The sequence below is a fragment of the Saccostrea echinata genome, unplaced genomic scaffold (assembly GCF_033153115.1).
Source record: "Saccostrea echinata isolate AGI-Se365-2 ecotype Australia unplaced genomic scaffold, CSIRO_AGI_Sech_v1 ptg000065l, whole genome shotgun sequence".
NCBI lineage: Eukaryota > Metazoa > Mollusca > Bivalvia > Ostreida > Ostreidae > Saccostrea > Saccostrea echinata.
This window is the reverse complement of record NW_026889814.1, coordinates 2,198,472-2,212,537: the sequence shown is the minus strand read 5'-3', so window position 1 is coordinate 2,212,537 and position 14,066 is coordinate 2,198,472. Positions and strand designations below refer to the sequence as shown.

At 31.9% G+C, this 14,066-nt stretch overlaps 1 protein-coding gene across 2 annotated transcripts; it reads left to right on the top strand.

Annotated features, from left to right (window-relative positions):
* The first annotated feature begins 951 nt into the window (after positions 1–951).
* LOC133176006 (uncharacterized) lies at positions 952–11,250 on the top strand. Of its 2 annotated transcripts, XM_061311176.1 has the most exons (11): positions 952–993; positions 1,276–1,342; positions 3,329–3,361; positions 3,795–3,983; positions 4,505–4,669; positions 5,338–5,508; positions 5,629–5,829; positions 6,289–6,468; positions 6,570–6,629; positions 6,937–7,033; positions 9,912–11,250. In XM_061311176.1, exons 2-11 carry the CDS (start codon positions 1,276–1,278, stop codon positions 10,078–10,080), a joined length of 1,332 nt encoding a protein of 443 aa, XP_061167160.1. In that variant the 5' UTR covers positions 952–993; the 3' UTR covers positions 10,081–11,250. The 2 variants fall into 2 exon arrangements, with proteins under 2 accessions (XP_061167160.1, XP_061167161.1); XM_061311177.1 differs by lacking the exon at positions 6,937–7,033 and having other exon boundaries at positions 959–993; positions 9,912–10,084.
* The last annotated feature ends 2,816 nt before the right edge of the window (positions 11,251–14,066 follow it).

Sequence of the window (14,066 nt, the reverse complement as noted above, 5' to 3'; positions counted from 1 at the left end):
CACTGATTATTGAAAATAATTCAAGAAAAATCAAGGCAAAATGTTTAGCCTAAGAATACTTTTTCTTTTCAAATTAATGCGCCGTAAATTTTTAATTTTGCATTTGATCTTTGATATCCACCAAAAAATAAAATGCTTTTGAAATTGTTTGAAGATACTACGAACAATACAATTCATTTATGTTTAACTTGTATTCTTTAAAACTGAGCAACAAATAACGCAGCAGCGCGCTCTCTCTCTCTCTCTCTCTCTCATCAATACTTCTGTTATTTAATAAATGTTGGATATAGTAGTATTGATATTCATTGCTTATTTATATTTTTTTTTTTATTTTCTAACCAGAAAAAATATCTTCAGCTTTAATAAAACACGATACTGAGTTATAAAATTTATCCTTTGAATACGATGTTAATAATTAAAAAGTGTCATAAATAGCAAATAAGAATTTTCATATTACAAAGTCTTGCTAATAAATGCATATATGGAGCTCTTAGCTACAATGAAGCTAAAAATATGCAATGAAAATTTAAAAAGCATTTTTTGGATCAAGTACAATAATAAATTACAATTTTAAAGAGTAAATTCTCGTACTGAATAAAATCAACCACTAATCTAACTCATCAACAATGTTTTAAGACCGGATGTTTGATATAACAAACCGTGACTGCACATTAGTTGAATACAATAAACTGTTTTCCACAAGTATATATAGTATCCCATTAGGTACACGCACTTGATTAAAGATGGAAGTTGCTTTTGTTTTGTTTTGTTTTTGTTTTTTTTTTTCATATACGTTACTCAATAAACTTGATGTTTCAATCAATAGAAACAAGTTACTTACACACAAAATTAGAGCAAGCAAGCGATTTGTTTACGATGAATTGGCCTTATTTTAGAACATCTCGCCGCCATACGTTTTCCTTCCTGATAGGAAGAAACACACTAAAATGGCAGTCACGCTAGGATCTTGACGTCTAATTTTTGCTAACAAAGGTAATTTAAGATTCTGAATTCTTTTAAAGTTTCTTTTTGTTTTACTAATAGGTCAATATCAATATATATTGATGCAAAATCAATATGTAGACACAAATATTATATGTTTAGTAGACATTTAGTTTCAGTAATATTCGTTTTTTCTTTCTTTCTTTTTATTATTATGGTACAACCTTGTTGTATCTTAAAAGCCTTAGTTGTTTTGTTAACCAGTTTTCTTCCTTTTCAGAAAGATGTATATATCAAATGATTATGAAAATGCTTTTCTTATTAAATTTGAAGATGAAGTCACAATCCTTGACAATAAAGATTACTACGCTGTTTTGCATAGTGTCCATCGATGTGACAGGTGATTTTTAAAAATGTTTCCCATTTATACCAATATGTATATATATATATATATATATATATATATATATATATATATATATATATATATATATATATATATATATATATATATATATATATATATTATATGTTTATTTTATCATGTTTATAGAGCCATATCTATGATTAGGTGTATCATATGTGAAGGAAACTTATAAAAAGAAAATATATATATAATAATGAAAGATACTGATTTAATTATAAAGGTATTTGTTATTTTATTAACATTTTACATTTTTTGAAGTTCAGAAAGTAAAAAAAAATTAACTTTTTCAAACATCATGAAAACAACCATCTATGTAATGTTTATATATGTGCATGTATGAATAAAATGGATAGATTTTGATTTTTCACTATATTTTCACAATATAGCCATATGAAATGATAAATAAAACATTATATATTAGATTTATATCGATGATGACAGAAAGATAACATTTTGAACATCACAAAAAGTTTACAATTTGTTTAGAAAGTTATAAGCATCATTCACAACCATTACAGGGCCTAAAATATAAACCAATCAACGCATCCTTTTTTTTTGGGGGGGGGGGGGAGGGGTTATCATCAATTGCCTTTAGTTTATCTTGGATTGCAAGCCCTTTAATTTGCCATTGTAGATATAATTGGTCCTTGGAACATTTAGCTCAATTTAAAGTACATCAGTCTGTTGAAGATATTTACCATAATAATAGGCAATTATATATAAGTGGACTAAAAGTGCTAAACAAGGGTGAACTAAAGTGTTTACGACAACAGAAATGTCCATTGAGGCAGGAAGTTTAGGATATGTGTTAGTGTAACAAAGAGATATCATGAAGCTACTTGGCTTAATTCTGCTCTCTCTCTCTCTCTCTCTCTCTTAGGGATAAAACTAGGCGCAGTTTTGTAGCCGTAGTATCTATTTACGCAAAAAGTCCTTGTGGTGTCCATACAGCACATGAACCCAAAATTTACATTATATATAATACACTATCAGCTATGCTATGAAATAAAAGGTCTTATTCTGTCAAAAATTTGAATTTGAATCTTGAAAAATAATATTTCGCAACAATTCATGTATGCTTAATATCAATGTTTTATTTCTCCTCCTTAAAATCTCAACAATATTGATTTCAATTGGGTCAAAGTTCAAATATAGTTATATTTTTATCGTAATATCTTATACATTTACAAAGGAGCAGTTAACTAGAAGCAATATTGATAATAAAGGTTTTAGGTCAGCTAACCAATATTAATAGGAAGCAAGGACTATCGAACAGCATCACGTCAGAACCCCCCCCCCCCCCCCAGAAATTCGAATACATGTATGGTATCAGTTTACAATTACAGTGATGTATATAAAATTAAAAGATTTCTCTAGTAAATATAGTGAGGACACTCAAAATTATGACAACAAATTTAAATAAGTCAACTGCGCATACAGCAGACCATGCAACCAAACACGTGATGTAGATCGAGGTCACGTTTGAGTTTGAGTATTTAATAGCCCACTTGAAGCTGGCCACCACATGCAGAAATGTAATATTCAATTGGTCAATCGAGGTCAAATTAAGGTTAACACAGTCATAACAATGGAAGCAGCGATAAGTTTGTTTTGAACTTTTTTTGGTAAAATTAAATATGAGCTTACGTTTGTTGACTCAACTTCTTTTAATTTGACATTCTTTCTAAACACACCCGACAAACATGCGCTAACGATGAATTAAGACGTTGAAAAATAACATGTCACTGATTATCTATTGAGAAGCAAGAAACCATGGCTGCCTTTGATTTTTATTTGGTTTTCCTTGAAACGATTTTTTTAATTCATATATGCATCAAGGTATATGGTTAAAATAACGGTGATTAATATATTATGAAAAAAAATATCATTTTATAAAACTTGAACTTACAGCTTTTTTTCAGGACTCTAAAGTTCACTTATTCTCTAACATTTTTTTAGATGCGGGTAGGATGTGGTTTTGTAAATCAGATGGTAAGTATGCTACATTTCCGTGATTAATATTAAGAGGTATATTCTGATTGATGTATGTACAAGTATATGCCATTCGCTAATTTAAGAGAAAGAAATCATTTCTGCATATAATTACATTTACATTCGTTGTGGAGAGTCTTAAGAAAGGTTTTAAATAAAAATTCTCTATATTTTGCTATGCATTCAAAAGAAAAAAAAATGTAAACAATGCATTGTTTTTCCGAACATTATTAGGCTAGCCTTTTTTCATTTCTTTTTTTTGTTTTGTTTTTTGTTTGTTTGTTTGTTTGTTTGTTTTTTGTTTTTTTTTAAATTTTTTTGTTTGTTTGTTTGTTTGTTAGGGAAATGCATTTAAATAGTTCACTAAAACCGATTGTAATATTGATTGAAATTAAAAATAAGTTTTTTTTCTAAATGAATTCTTCTGCCATAGATCCCTGCAAAGAAGCAAATACAACAGCACCTTACCAGCCTAAACTACGAGCCAAAAACTGCCAGTTTAATAAAACTCCGTATTGTGACCGCTTCATTACTCCAGGCTGGTATAGATTTAAAGATGACATGCTGAATCATCCACCTGATTTATTTGAATGTGGAGCTGTGTACCCTTACTGGCTCAATGGTAACCTACAAAAATAATTAGAGTGGCAGCTATTGCAGGCCCATAGGAACCAGGAGATTGAAGGGGGGGGGGGGGACTAAGCAACTTCTCAGTCAATACGACATCCAAGCACCATTCCAATGAAAAAGAAGCTTACGGATAATTGTGTATCCTCAATTATTCTGAAAACCGTATTTTATTTAGGCTTCTTCGGGAATTTCTGTTAGCCCCATTTTTTGCTATTTTTATCGAAAGCTATTGCCCGTACTAGGTTATAAAAGAAACGACAAGTTACATGATTCAAAAAATAGTTTGTTTAATATATATTTTGCACCCCCCCCCCCAAAAAAAAATGCAGATTAGACTTAATGATGGAAAAAATAAATTATATTGAGGAAAGTTGAAGAGGATGGTATAAATTTTTTTACTTAAAATTGCCACTGCATAAAGTATCGTGCTAATAGAATTTAACAGTGTTTTCAATGAATATATTGTACCTAAAAGTGCCTATAAAAGTTACTTATTGTATTTATAATTCCTAGGAACACTTCCATCTAAGCAGGACGAGGAGGTGGACAGGACCGCTTGTAAAGTTGGTTTCAGAAAAAAATGCACCAGACAAGTCACCATCACTATTAGGCACTGTGGATCATTCAATGCCTACTGTCTTCCTTACCTTGGTGCTTGTTCCGAAAGATATTGCTTTGGTAAATATCTAGAATTTTGTTTGCGATATATGTCTGAACCGAATGCTCAGTCGAGCATTTCGGTGTCTGCCTATTCCGTCTGTCTGTCGGTATGTATGTCGTGTGTTTTGTGGGGTCTGAAATCTTTTAACATTTTGAACTACTGGAACAATTTCAATCAAACTACCAGGAAGCATCCTTTTTGAAAGCTGCCTTTAACATGTTTACAAAATTAATTGTCTGTTTAGAGGGTAAATTCCTTTTCATTAGAGCATCAAGGCAATATTAGCTATTTTGATTCTGAAAAATCCCTTCTGAGTAATAAGGATTCAAGTATGGTAAAGTCATGATACTTTGAAGCTAAGTTGGGGCCTCAATGTGTGTTCCACACCTGAGGAAAAAAATAAAAAAAATTGTCTTTTTTTCAATATTTTCTGAAGAAAATCAGGGAAAATGTTATTTGGGTCATGTATATCTACTTTTTTAAACTGAATTCTTTTACCTCGATGATTGAGGAACTTCATACACTGCTAGAATTATATTCATATTTTGTATAAAAATAATCACTATTATTTCCTCCCAAAGAACTTAATGCCTTTAAAACTGTTTTAAACTCAATCATTTTTAATCGTTCTTTCTTCTTCAAAGAATATAAAAAATATATGAGAAATATCTACTTCTTTATCCAGGTGAAAGAGATGCTGCTTGTGATCAGACAACCCCTAACTCTCCGCGGACAGCCACACCCCCGACGGTAACCAAACGTATCAAGAGAATGACAGGTAGCACTTCAGAAAAACCAAAAGCACCATCCATAGAAAGCCTTCAAAATCGACTCTTAGCTGAGATTTGTTCAGCTGGTAAGTTATGAGGAATTTAGCCTATAGGTCTTACTAGATATATAACATTTCTATGAAATTGATTGATACTTGCAATAATCTTAACAACATGAGAGCAATTTCATTTTTCTTATAAAATAGATCCGTGTAAATCAAACGACCTTCCTAGGATTCCATTTGTAAAAAGCAGGGGTGAAAATTGCAAGTATAAACACACTATGCAATCGTGTGACCGGGATTTGGTCCCAGGATGGTATAAGGCAGAAACAGGAGACCCAAAACTCCTGAACAGATGTCCAGATGTCCTATCTTGTGGCGCACTATACCCTGTCTGGATGGACGGTAAAAATTACATTTTTTACTTAAACGAGTAATATACATGTAAGTTGTCTATATCATTTCTAGTGCCAGCATACTGAGATTTTGGCAGTCCGTTCCTCAAGATTTTCCCTGGCTATGTTACACCTCTATCAAAATGTGTTTTGATTTTCTGCTGTTTTCACACGATTACATTATAAATGTATCTCAATGAAGTTAAGAGCAAGACATTATTTGCCAAATAAATCTCTGTTTTCGTGCATGTAAAGGCTAAGCTACTTTCGATAGGGCAGCAGATAGGTTACGTAGATTTTAATGCAGCTTTATGTAGTAAGTTAGACTAAGTAATTGGTGTATATTTAGCAAAATCAAATTGATTCCTGAGGTAAAGGTGAAGGACTGAAAGGAAAATAAATATGATATTCAAACCCATCTTAATTTTTATGTAGCAACAGAATACATGTCTTGTTCTTTTAATTTAAGGTATGCATCCTAATAAAAATGAAGGTATTGTGCAAAGAGAACTCTGCATTTTTGGACTCGGACTAGGGAATTCTCATTCTTGCTGCCATGAAAGAAGCCACATATATGTGAAAAACTGTGGACTTTACATGGCGTATTGTCTGAAACCCCTGAATAAATGCGAGGAAAGATATTGCTTTGGTATAATATTACAGTTTTTATGTTATGAAGCAAATTCATATATGAATAAATGATTTTACGTATACAGGAATCCATACATTAAAGTCTTGCTTACGTTTCAGATAACAATGAGACCTGCACTGATGATACGGACATGTCAGTGGATTCTTCTTTACTTCACAGTAAGTACATATACCACTGTTGTTAAAATATCACTGACCCTGAACCGTGTTTAACTCTGTTTAAGGTTTTTGTCTATGATTTTTATTCAATGTTTGCTTTTCCTTTTGGGTAAACGATGTATCGTTTCGGTTAAACCGTGCAGCCTTTTGTGTACACAGTCGTAATGTGTTTCAGGGTCCTTAATGAATGCTAGTTAAATAGTTATCCATTTTAGCATAGTGCAAACATACAGAAGAGTTAGCTTCATCTGACTATTTGATTCCATTTACTGTATTTTATCAATAACTGTTTCTTTGTCAATTCTAGGCAGACAGTCTCGGCTTCCTGTCATCGTTACTGCCGCTGTAATGACTGTATTAATGGTGATTGCAACGACGCTTGTAATCATTGCTTTCAAAAAAAGGTTTGTATGAGTATGTTTGGAAGATCTTACGAGAAGTCTATATAAACACAAATATTTAAATTTATCTGAGACGGAAAGTCATGCCCCGACTTTTGTCTGCACTTTTTCCAGATATTTGAGCGATTTCCTTCAAACAAGAAAGGGGCATTTCTTATAAGCTTGAATAATTCTGACCGATTCTAGGAGTTACTCTATTTTTCGGACAATATTATCTCATTGAATAAGTGCAATACTTGTTTTTAGTGTTGACTATCGCTAACAATGCCGAAATTTAATCGTCGCTAAAATACATTTAACGTCAAATTAAATACCGGTGATCGCTAAATGCTCTCGTTATACGAAGCATTATATCTCTATTTTTTTTTAACTTATCTTAGATCTAATTACTCTTAGCCATAAGAATTCCTATGAATCGTGGAAGTGTTTTCTCATATTATGAGGGATAAAGGGAAAGTTCGTATACTTGAAAAGACAAAGCTCCAATAATTAATACCTATAGCAGAACTTTAGATGGCTACAAAAAGTTCAATGTTTCAAATAAATAGAGGATATTCGATGTTTTTTTTTGTTAAATAAGGAATTTATTTCACGAGTGGGACAGGGTTTGTTTTTATATTTTCACTAGAGCGAAGCACAAGTGAAAAGAAGTTCTGTCTCACGAGTGAAATAAATTTCATATCTTCCTATAAATTATTGAATTTTCTGTTCATTACATTTTCTTTGATTTTCTCTTTGCTTTCCGTAACACAGTGTCCCCGGCTGTGACGTCATAGCTGAGCGGTTGAGACGTCATAGCTTTCAACAACATACTTGGCGAAACTTTGGCAGATTGTTCTCTGTCAGGATGGCTTATTTACTATCTCTATTTTATAACAGGCCAAAAAGTATTTTTAAAAACATTTTTCATGTAGGGAAGGAAAATCTCGCGTTTTGCCGTACCTCTAATATCTTTCACACTATTATAAAATATCACTCTGATATTCTTTCACACTGTGACAAAATATTTCTTTTATTCAATAAATAAATTACAGTATTTCACTTAATTTGAAAATGTGATAAAGTTGTATTGATCAACAATTAGATTCGTAACACAAATAAAAAAAAAAACACACATTGCCTTCAATCTCAATCTTAAAATTGTTCATTTAGTTAAGCTTGTACCATAGGACTGGCGGTAAATTTAGATTTTGCTTTGATGTTGCTGTACGTGGTGTATTTGCCAGAAGAATCACAGTTTTTTTTAAGTCACGCCCACCTTTTGGCATCAAGCCATACTGTGACAAGACCTTGACTGATGAATAAATGATGCCAATTTCCAGACCTGGCTGATGAATAAATTAAGTCAACATTTGTCATTTAAAAAATACTAACATTAGCTTGTCGATGTTCGTTTCTTAAATGTTTCTGTATGTTTTCTCCGTGTATCCTTAATCAGTAAATGATACGTCCTATCTCGAGTTCTCGTCATTTTCTTTCCCGTCTCCAAATACAAATAGCAATATCACATCAGAAGTCCCCGCGTTTTTTTTAATTCCAATACCATTTCAAACTTTCATTAAAATGTCACAAATCATTTCATTTTTTTTTTCTGTACGCTGATTGCCATATAGAGAAAGTTCAATGGCGATGTTTCCCATACCCGTCCCCCTTTTTTCAAAAAAAAAAAAAAAAAAAAAAAAAAAAAAAAAAAAAAAGGATCTAGAAAGATAAATTTTCTGTCAGAGTTCACGGATTGAATATAAAAGCGTACAATCGCTACCCTGTACCTGACAAAAATCATGTTTTCTGCGTCTTCAACATTCCAAAGGTACAATATCGTCACTCGTATCAATTCCGAATTTTTTATCAACAATTCGCAGTAGCAGTGACGCAGCTAACTATGATCCTTGCAGATGAAGACAGCTATTTATACAGACTCCGGACCGTGGCTTGACACCTCGTAGTAGGCGGTGCTAATTATCAACATGCTTTTCTCTCATTGGTCCTCTGGTGCAAGTAACTTACACAATAGATATTAATTGGTTAGCAGTAAATACACTCACAGTTTTTATTCACTCGGGGCTCCGCCCCTCGTGAATGAAAAACTGTGAGTGTATTTACTGCTAACCAATTAATATCTATAGTGTAACTATAACTTATCTATGCAATTAACATTTTGCTTAGAAAATATTCGTTGTGATTCTGTTAAGTTTTTCCCCTGATTCCGTGACCATACATGCTTTGCAATCTCTGTAACACAGTTTTGGGGGGAATCTGTAGATGTCTCGATAATAATAAATAAACATCATTCTTTCCATAAATTTCTTTTGAGAGGTAACAATTTCTAAGTTAAAAAAATGTAGCTTGGTAGAAATTAAGTTATATCAGTAGAAACTCAGGTGGAAAATGGTGGCAATTAAGCTCAAGTCATTTTTATTCTGTTATACATGCATTTTAAATATTCAGCACACAAATTAAATGTCAGAACATTTCCCTATCAAATAAATTTATACTTTAATATAAAAAGTGATAGGGAGTAAGGTTCAAAGAAAGAAAGGTATGCAATATGAAGATACTTGTGTGAAAATTGGCAAAAATCAATTAACCAGACTTGTAAGAGATTTATTAGGACCCGACACTCTAATTATAAACCACACTTATAGTAGATATGTTTATTGCATAGATCAGATTAATTTGAATTATACTAGTAGTTGTAGAGTGTTTCGGCAGTTAAGTAGCCTCATCAGGGGTCACAGACACGTAATAAGATGTTAATGCCTCTGGTTTAAAAAAAAATGTTATAGATAAAAAGACGTCATATTTACCATTGAATTTGTTACGAATTGACAATCTTTTTACGTTTGTAATTATTTAGACAAACAGTATTTCGGTTTTGCAGGAGAGAAAATAACTATGAAAAACCAAAGAAGCTGGATAATTTCAAGAACGATTATGAAACACTGCGTAACGGATATACATATATGAAGTTTCCTGAGAAGATTCCCTCTAAAGAAGGGTGTGATCTAATCGATACCAATGTCTACTGTGTGATTAATGATGTGCAATAAATAAATATAATCAACACCAACAAATAGAAAATATTATATTAGTTGAAAATGTAGCTTACAGTTAATCTCTAGGTATCCCAGTGATGTTATACATTCAGATCATAAATAGAAAGTTCATATTTGAAAACGAATAAATAATTTGATCCATTAAAATTTAGAGGGATAAAGAAGCATGCTCTATCATGATAATCACCATTTGAGACAACGGCTCGAGTAAACAGCTTTTCTGATCGATGTTTGTCCCGCCTTTAGTCTGTTCGTCTGTATCTTTGAACTTTTAAGAGTTTTAATTTTATCCAGAAACACTGGGCCAATTTCAGATAATCTTGACTAAAAGTAAGGATAAAGTAAGGGTAAAGTAAGTCAAGTTTGTTCAAATGAACGGTCTTAATAATCAAGATACTAAAGAAAAGGCCGAAAAGAGTGGGGTCATTTACAAACAACTTTTTGAAAAATGAAGTCAGAATGATGAAACTTATTGGAAAGCTTCCAAACTGAGGATAATTCAGGTTTGTTGAGGTCATGGTCAACAGAGATAGGTCTCAAATGCTTTACATGGATACACACAGGGACAGAACAGAGACAGCTTAAATGGAAATAAATGTAAAAAGTAAAAAAAAAAAAAATGAATTGTTTTCAAGGGATATAGGATCAAACAAATCCATATGAATCTGAAAAGTTCAGCATGCCCTAGTTTTGTGAATTAACATTTTTTTTTTCAAATAATGGACCCTGGGGTAAGGAGGGAGCTTCAATCTTTTCAAGAATAGCAAAGTTTAATTTTCCTATTGATTTTGATGAACTCGCATGTTCCGTGGTATCAGATTTTGATATAAGTAGTGAAATAAGGTGAAAACACATTGTGGGGTCCAAACTGTTCATTTGATTGAAGAGAGAAAATCTTTCCTCTGAAAAGCATTAGGGTCATAGCGACTGAGGTGAGTGTTGTGACCAATAGGCCTCTTGAATATATTGCCAAATCCGATTTAAGAAATTGCGTACATAAAAATAATCATTTTTAATTTATTAGAAGTATTACGCACTATTAATTATCACATTATTTTGTATTGAATATATCGTTAACACAATATACTGTCTAGAGTATTATCAATTAATAAATGCCAAAATTCTGTTATAAGTGTTGTGCTAGCAAAGGATGATAGTTGCTCCTATTCTCGCAGTGGTTGTTTGGAGTTGATTTAAGGAGGAGAAGGACCTTGAGCTGAAACAAATACTTGTCATTCAATTTTTTTCATATTGTGTATATTTCTAATTAAGTATGTCCCACATATCTTAAAGCAGTTATATCATTAGGTTTCTAACCTTATTTTGGAGATATTGATTGACAAATACTATGCCCTACAGTATCTAAGTTGAGGTTTAATTCTCCATGTTTCCGGGCGCATTACTCTGTCCATAATGGGATTTTTTAAGCATACATAAAAAATTTCAAAGTGGACATGTATCTTTTAAAATATTTCAGAGTATACCTAGGATTTAAAATTCGAAAAAGCAAGTTTTGTCTATCACACTGCATCTGGATAGGGAAAATTACGCACTTTTTAAGACAACTTAAACAATAAAAAACGTAATTTACAAAAAATTGTATCATTCAATATTTTTTTTAATTTACGTTGAAATGCAAATCCTTCAAATTATTGATTAACTGTAAAAGTTTCGAATGATGAAGCTGACCTCATTATTTCACAGGACATCGTTAAAAAGGACATAAGCGTGACAAAAACGTGTCATGTTACATTTCTCGAGTACGGGAAAAACCAACTATGACGTCACACGTAAGCTAAATAAGCGAAAAAAGATATACCTACATAAGATTTCCATCATCAGCCATGCAAAAATAATTTTTGTGTTCCCCGTTTCTTAAAATATTTCATCATATACTGATTATGACCTGTTTTTACATAATAATACCGTCCCTCTGGTCACCGAGTATGATCTTGCTGTACTAACAGATCGTGTATGACGTCACCGACTTGTTGGACGCGCAGTTTAGGGAAACAGAGGAGTGGATCAATCTTTTTCATAATTTGTTAATATTTACAAGAATGTTAAAACTTTTATTTTTTTTTTATATAAGATGGTAATTAAAGTTAAAAAATTGTCAAAAAATTATACAAGAACTGATGCTTTACACGTTTTGCACTTATCACTTAACACCGGGTTTTGGGTCTTTTTCGGTCGCTTCTGTTGCTTTTATATCATAATCTTATTTCATTTTTATATATTTATGAAAGAATCCTGTCAATTTCGAGCTGAATTTGAAATATTAAAATGATCTTAGACTGTGATGTGCAATAAAACGATTCTGTTTTCTGTCCTTACTCTTTCCAAATATAGAGAATTTACACTTACCTGCCCTTGATTAAACATTAGGTATGCATGAGAGGTGGAGCTAATATTGTAAGAATGGGTCTAAAATTAGACTAGATAAATAACAATGACATGTATTAAAAAAATACGAGATCACTCTTTCCCATTCCCTCTTTATTCTGTATGGCACAGTACACTATTTTCAGAGGTTTCAAAAACGAAATTAACAATATGAGCGACGTCCATGTAAGTAAAGAATCTTTTAAATCAATGCCTAACAATTTAACGTGTTCGAGCACTTTGTCCTAGTTAGCACAAAACATGCTACTTTACAAGTCATGTGACGGAATTCAGTATTCACAGAGTTACCTGAGGTAAGAAATCACGTGGTGAATTATAATATTCAACATGTCACAGTCCTTTGGTTACAATAGAGAGAGCGAATGTAAGAAGAAGCAGTTTTTTCTCGTTTAAACCATGAGCGCATGTTTGTCTATTAATCTCCTTTTGACACAACATTGTTAATGCAAATATACAACTACTGTTAAACGGAGAACAATAGACAAACATGCGCTGACTATGTATAAAGTCAGTGAAAAAGTGGGCGTCCTCATTATCGTACGGAGATTCAAGGAATTGTGATGACCCCCGCCTTAGAAAACAGCTTCGTACTTCGTAAATACGTACTTTTATTTAATGTAATTACATAAAGTTGTAGATTAGATGTTGACCATTCGTGCAATTAAAAGAAAAATGCTTGTTTTGAAAGTTTATTTTGTCACAATTTTCGCATTCCTTAAGTGCAGTCATCCTTTTCATCATCCATGCAAACATGTAGTACCTATTTGAAATTAAAAATTAGGCAATCGTTTACTGTATTCAAGATTCCTCGAGAAATCTAAAATTTTCAATTTACTTTTACGCTAATTTGTTTATAAATTAGAAAAAATATTGATGCATGTATTTTCCTCATTTTCATTTCATTCAAATCTATAAACTAAGATGATTTAATCATAAAGAGTGTCAAAAAAGATAAAAATTCAAGGCTAAAGAAATTAAGAACGGTGAGGAAAAAATGTAACAGAGGTTAATTTGAAAAGGCACACTGCTAAGATTCAATTGGCTGATTTCAGAGTTTTGTAAAACTCACATATTGCATGTATGTTAGATAAGGTACGGTGCATTTTGATATAGTGTATTGCTGATAGATGCGTTAGGAAAAATAGGTTAGAGTGCCCCAGGAAAACGATACCAAATCTAATTATCATAATTGAAGGAATGTAGTGTTTTTCAATGGGATATGACACAGGCTTTGTTTTTGAAAATATTGTTTAAGAAAAACTTCATATGGTAAGCACATATACATATATGCATCAGAGACCTACGGCTTTAAATGCATGCGCAGTAATAAATATGATTTTTTCCCTATATTTTTCGTATTATTCTTAGTTGTGTTTGTACATTTTTCATTTGTTTTTGGTTTTTTTTTCCACTTAATTTTTACGTGAAATGATTCTATTGAATCTTTTAGCCCTCTCCGGCAAAGACATTGTTACAGTATTGATTAAGTGATTTTTACCAAAACAATCACAAGGTTAAGATTAATTGGAGTATTTAAATTAATTGTAAAGAGCTTTAAAATGTAGAGTACATAG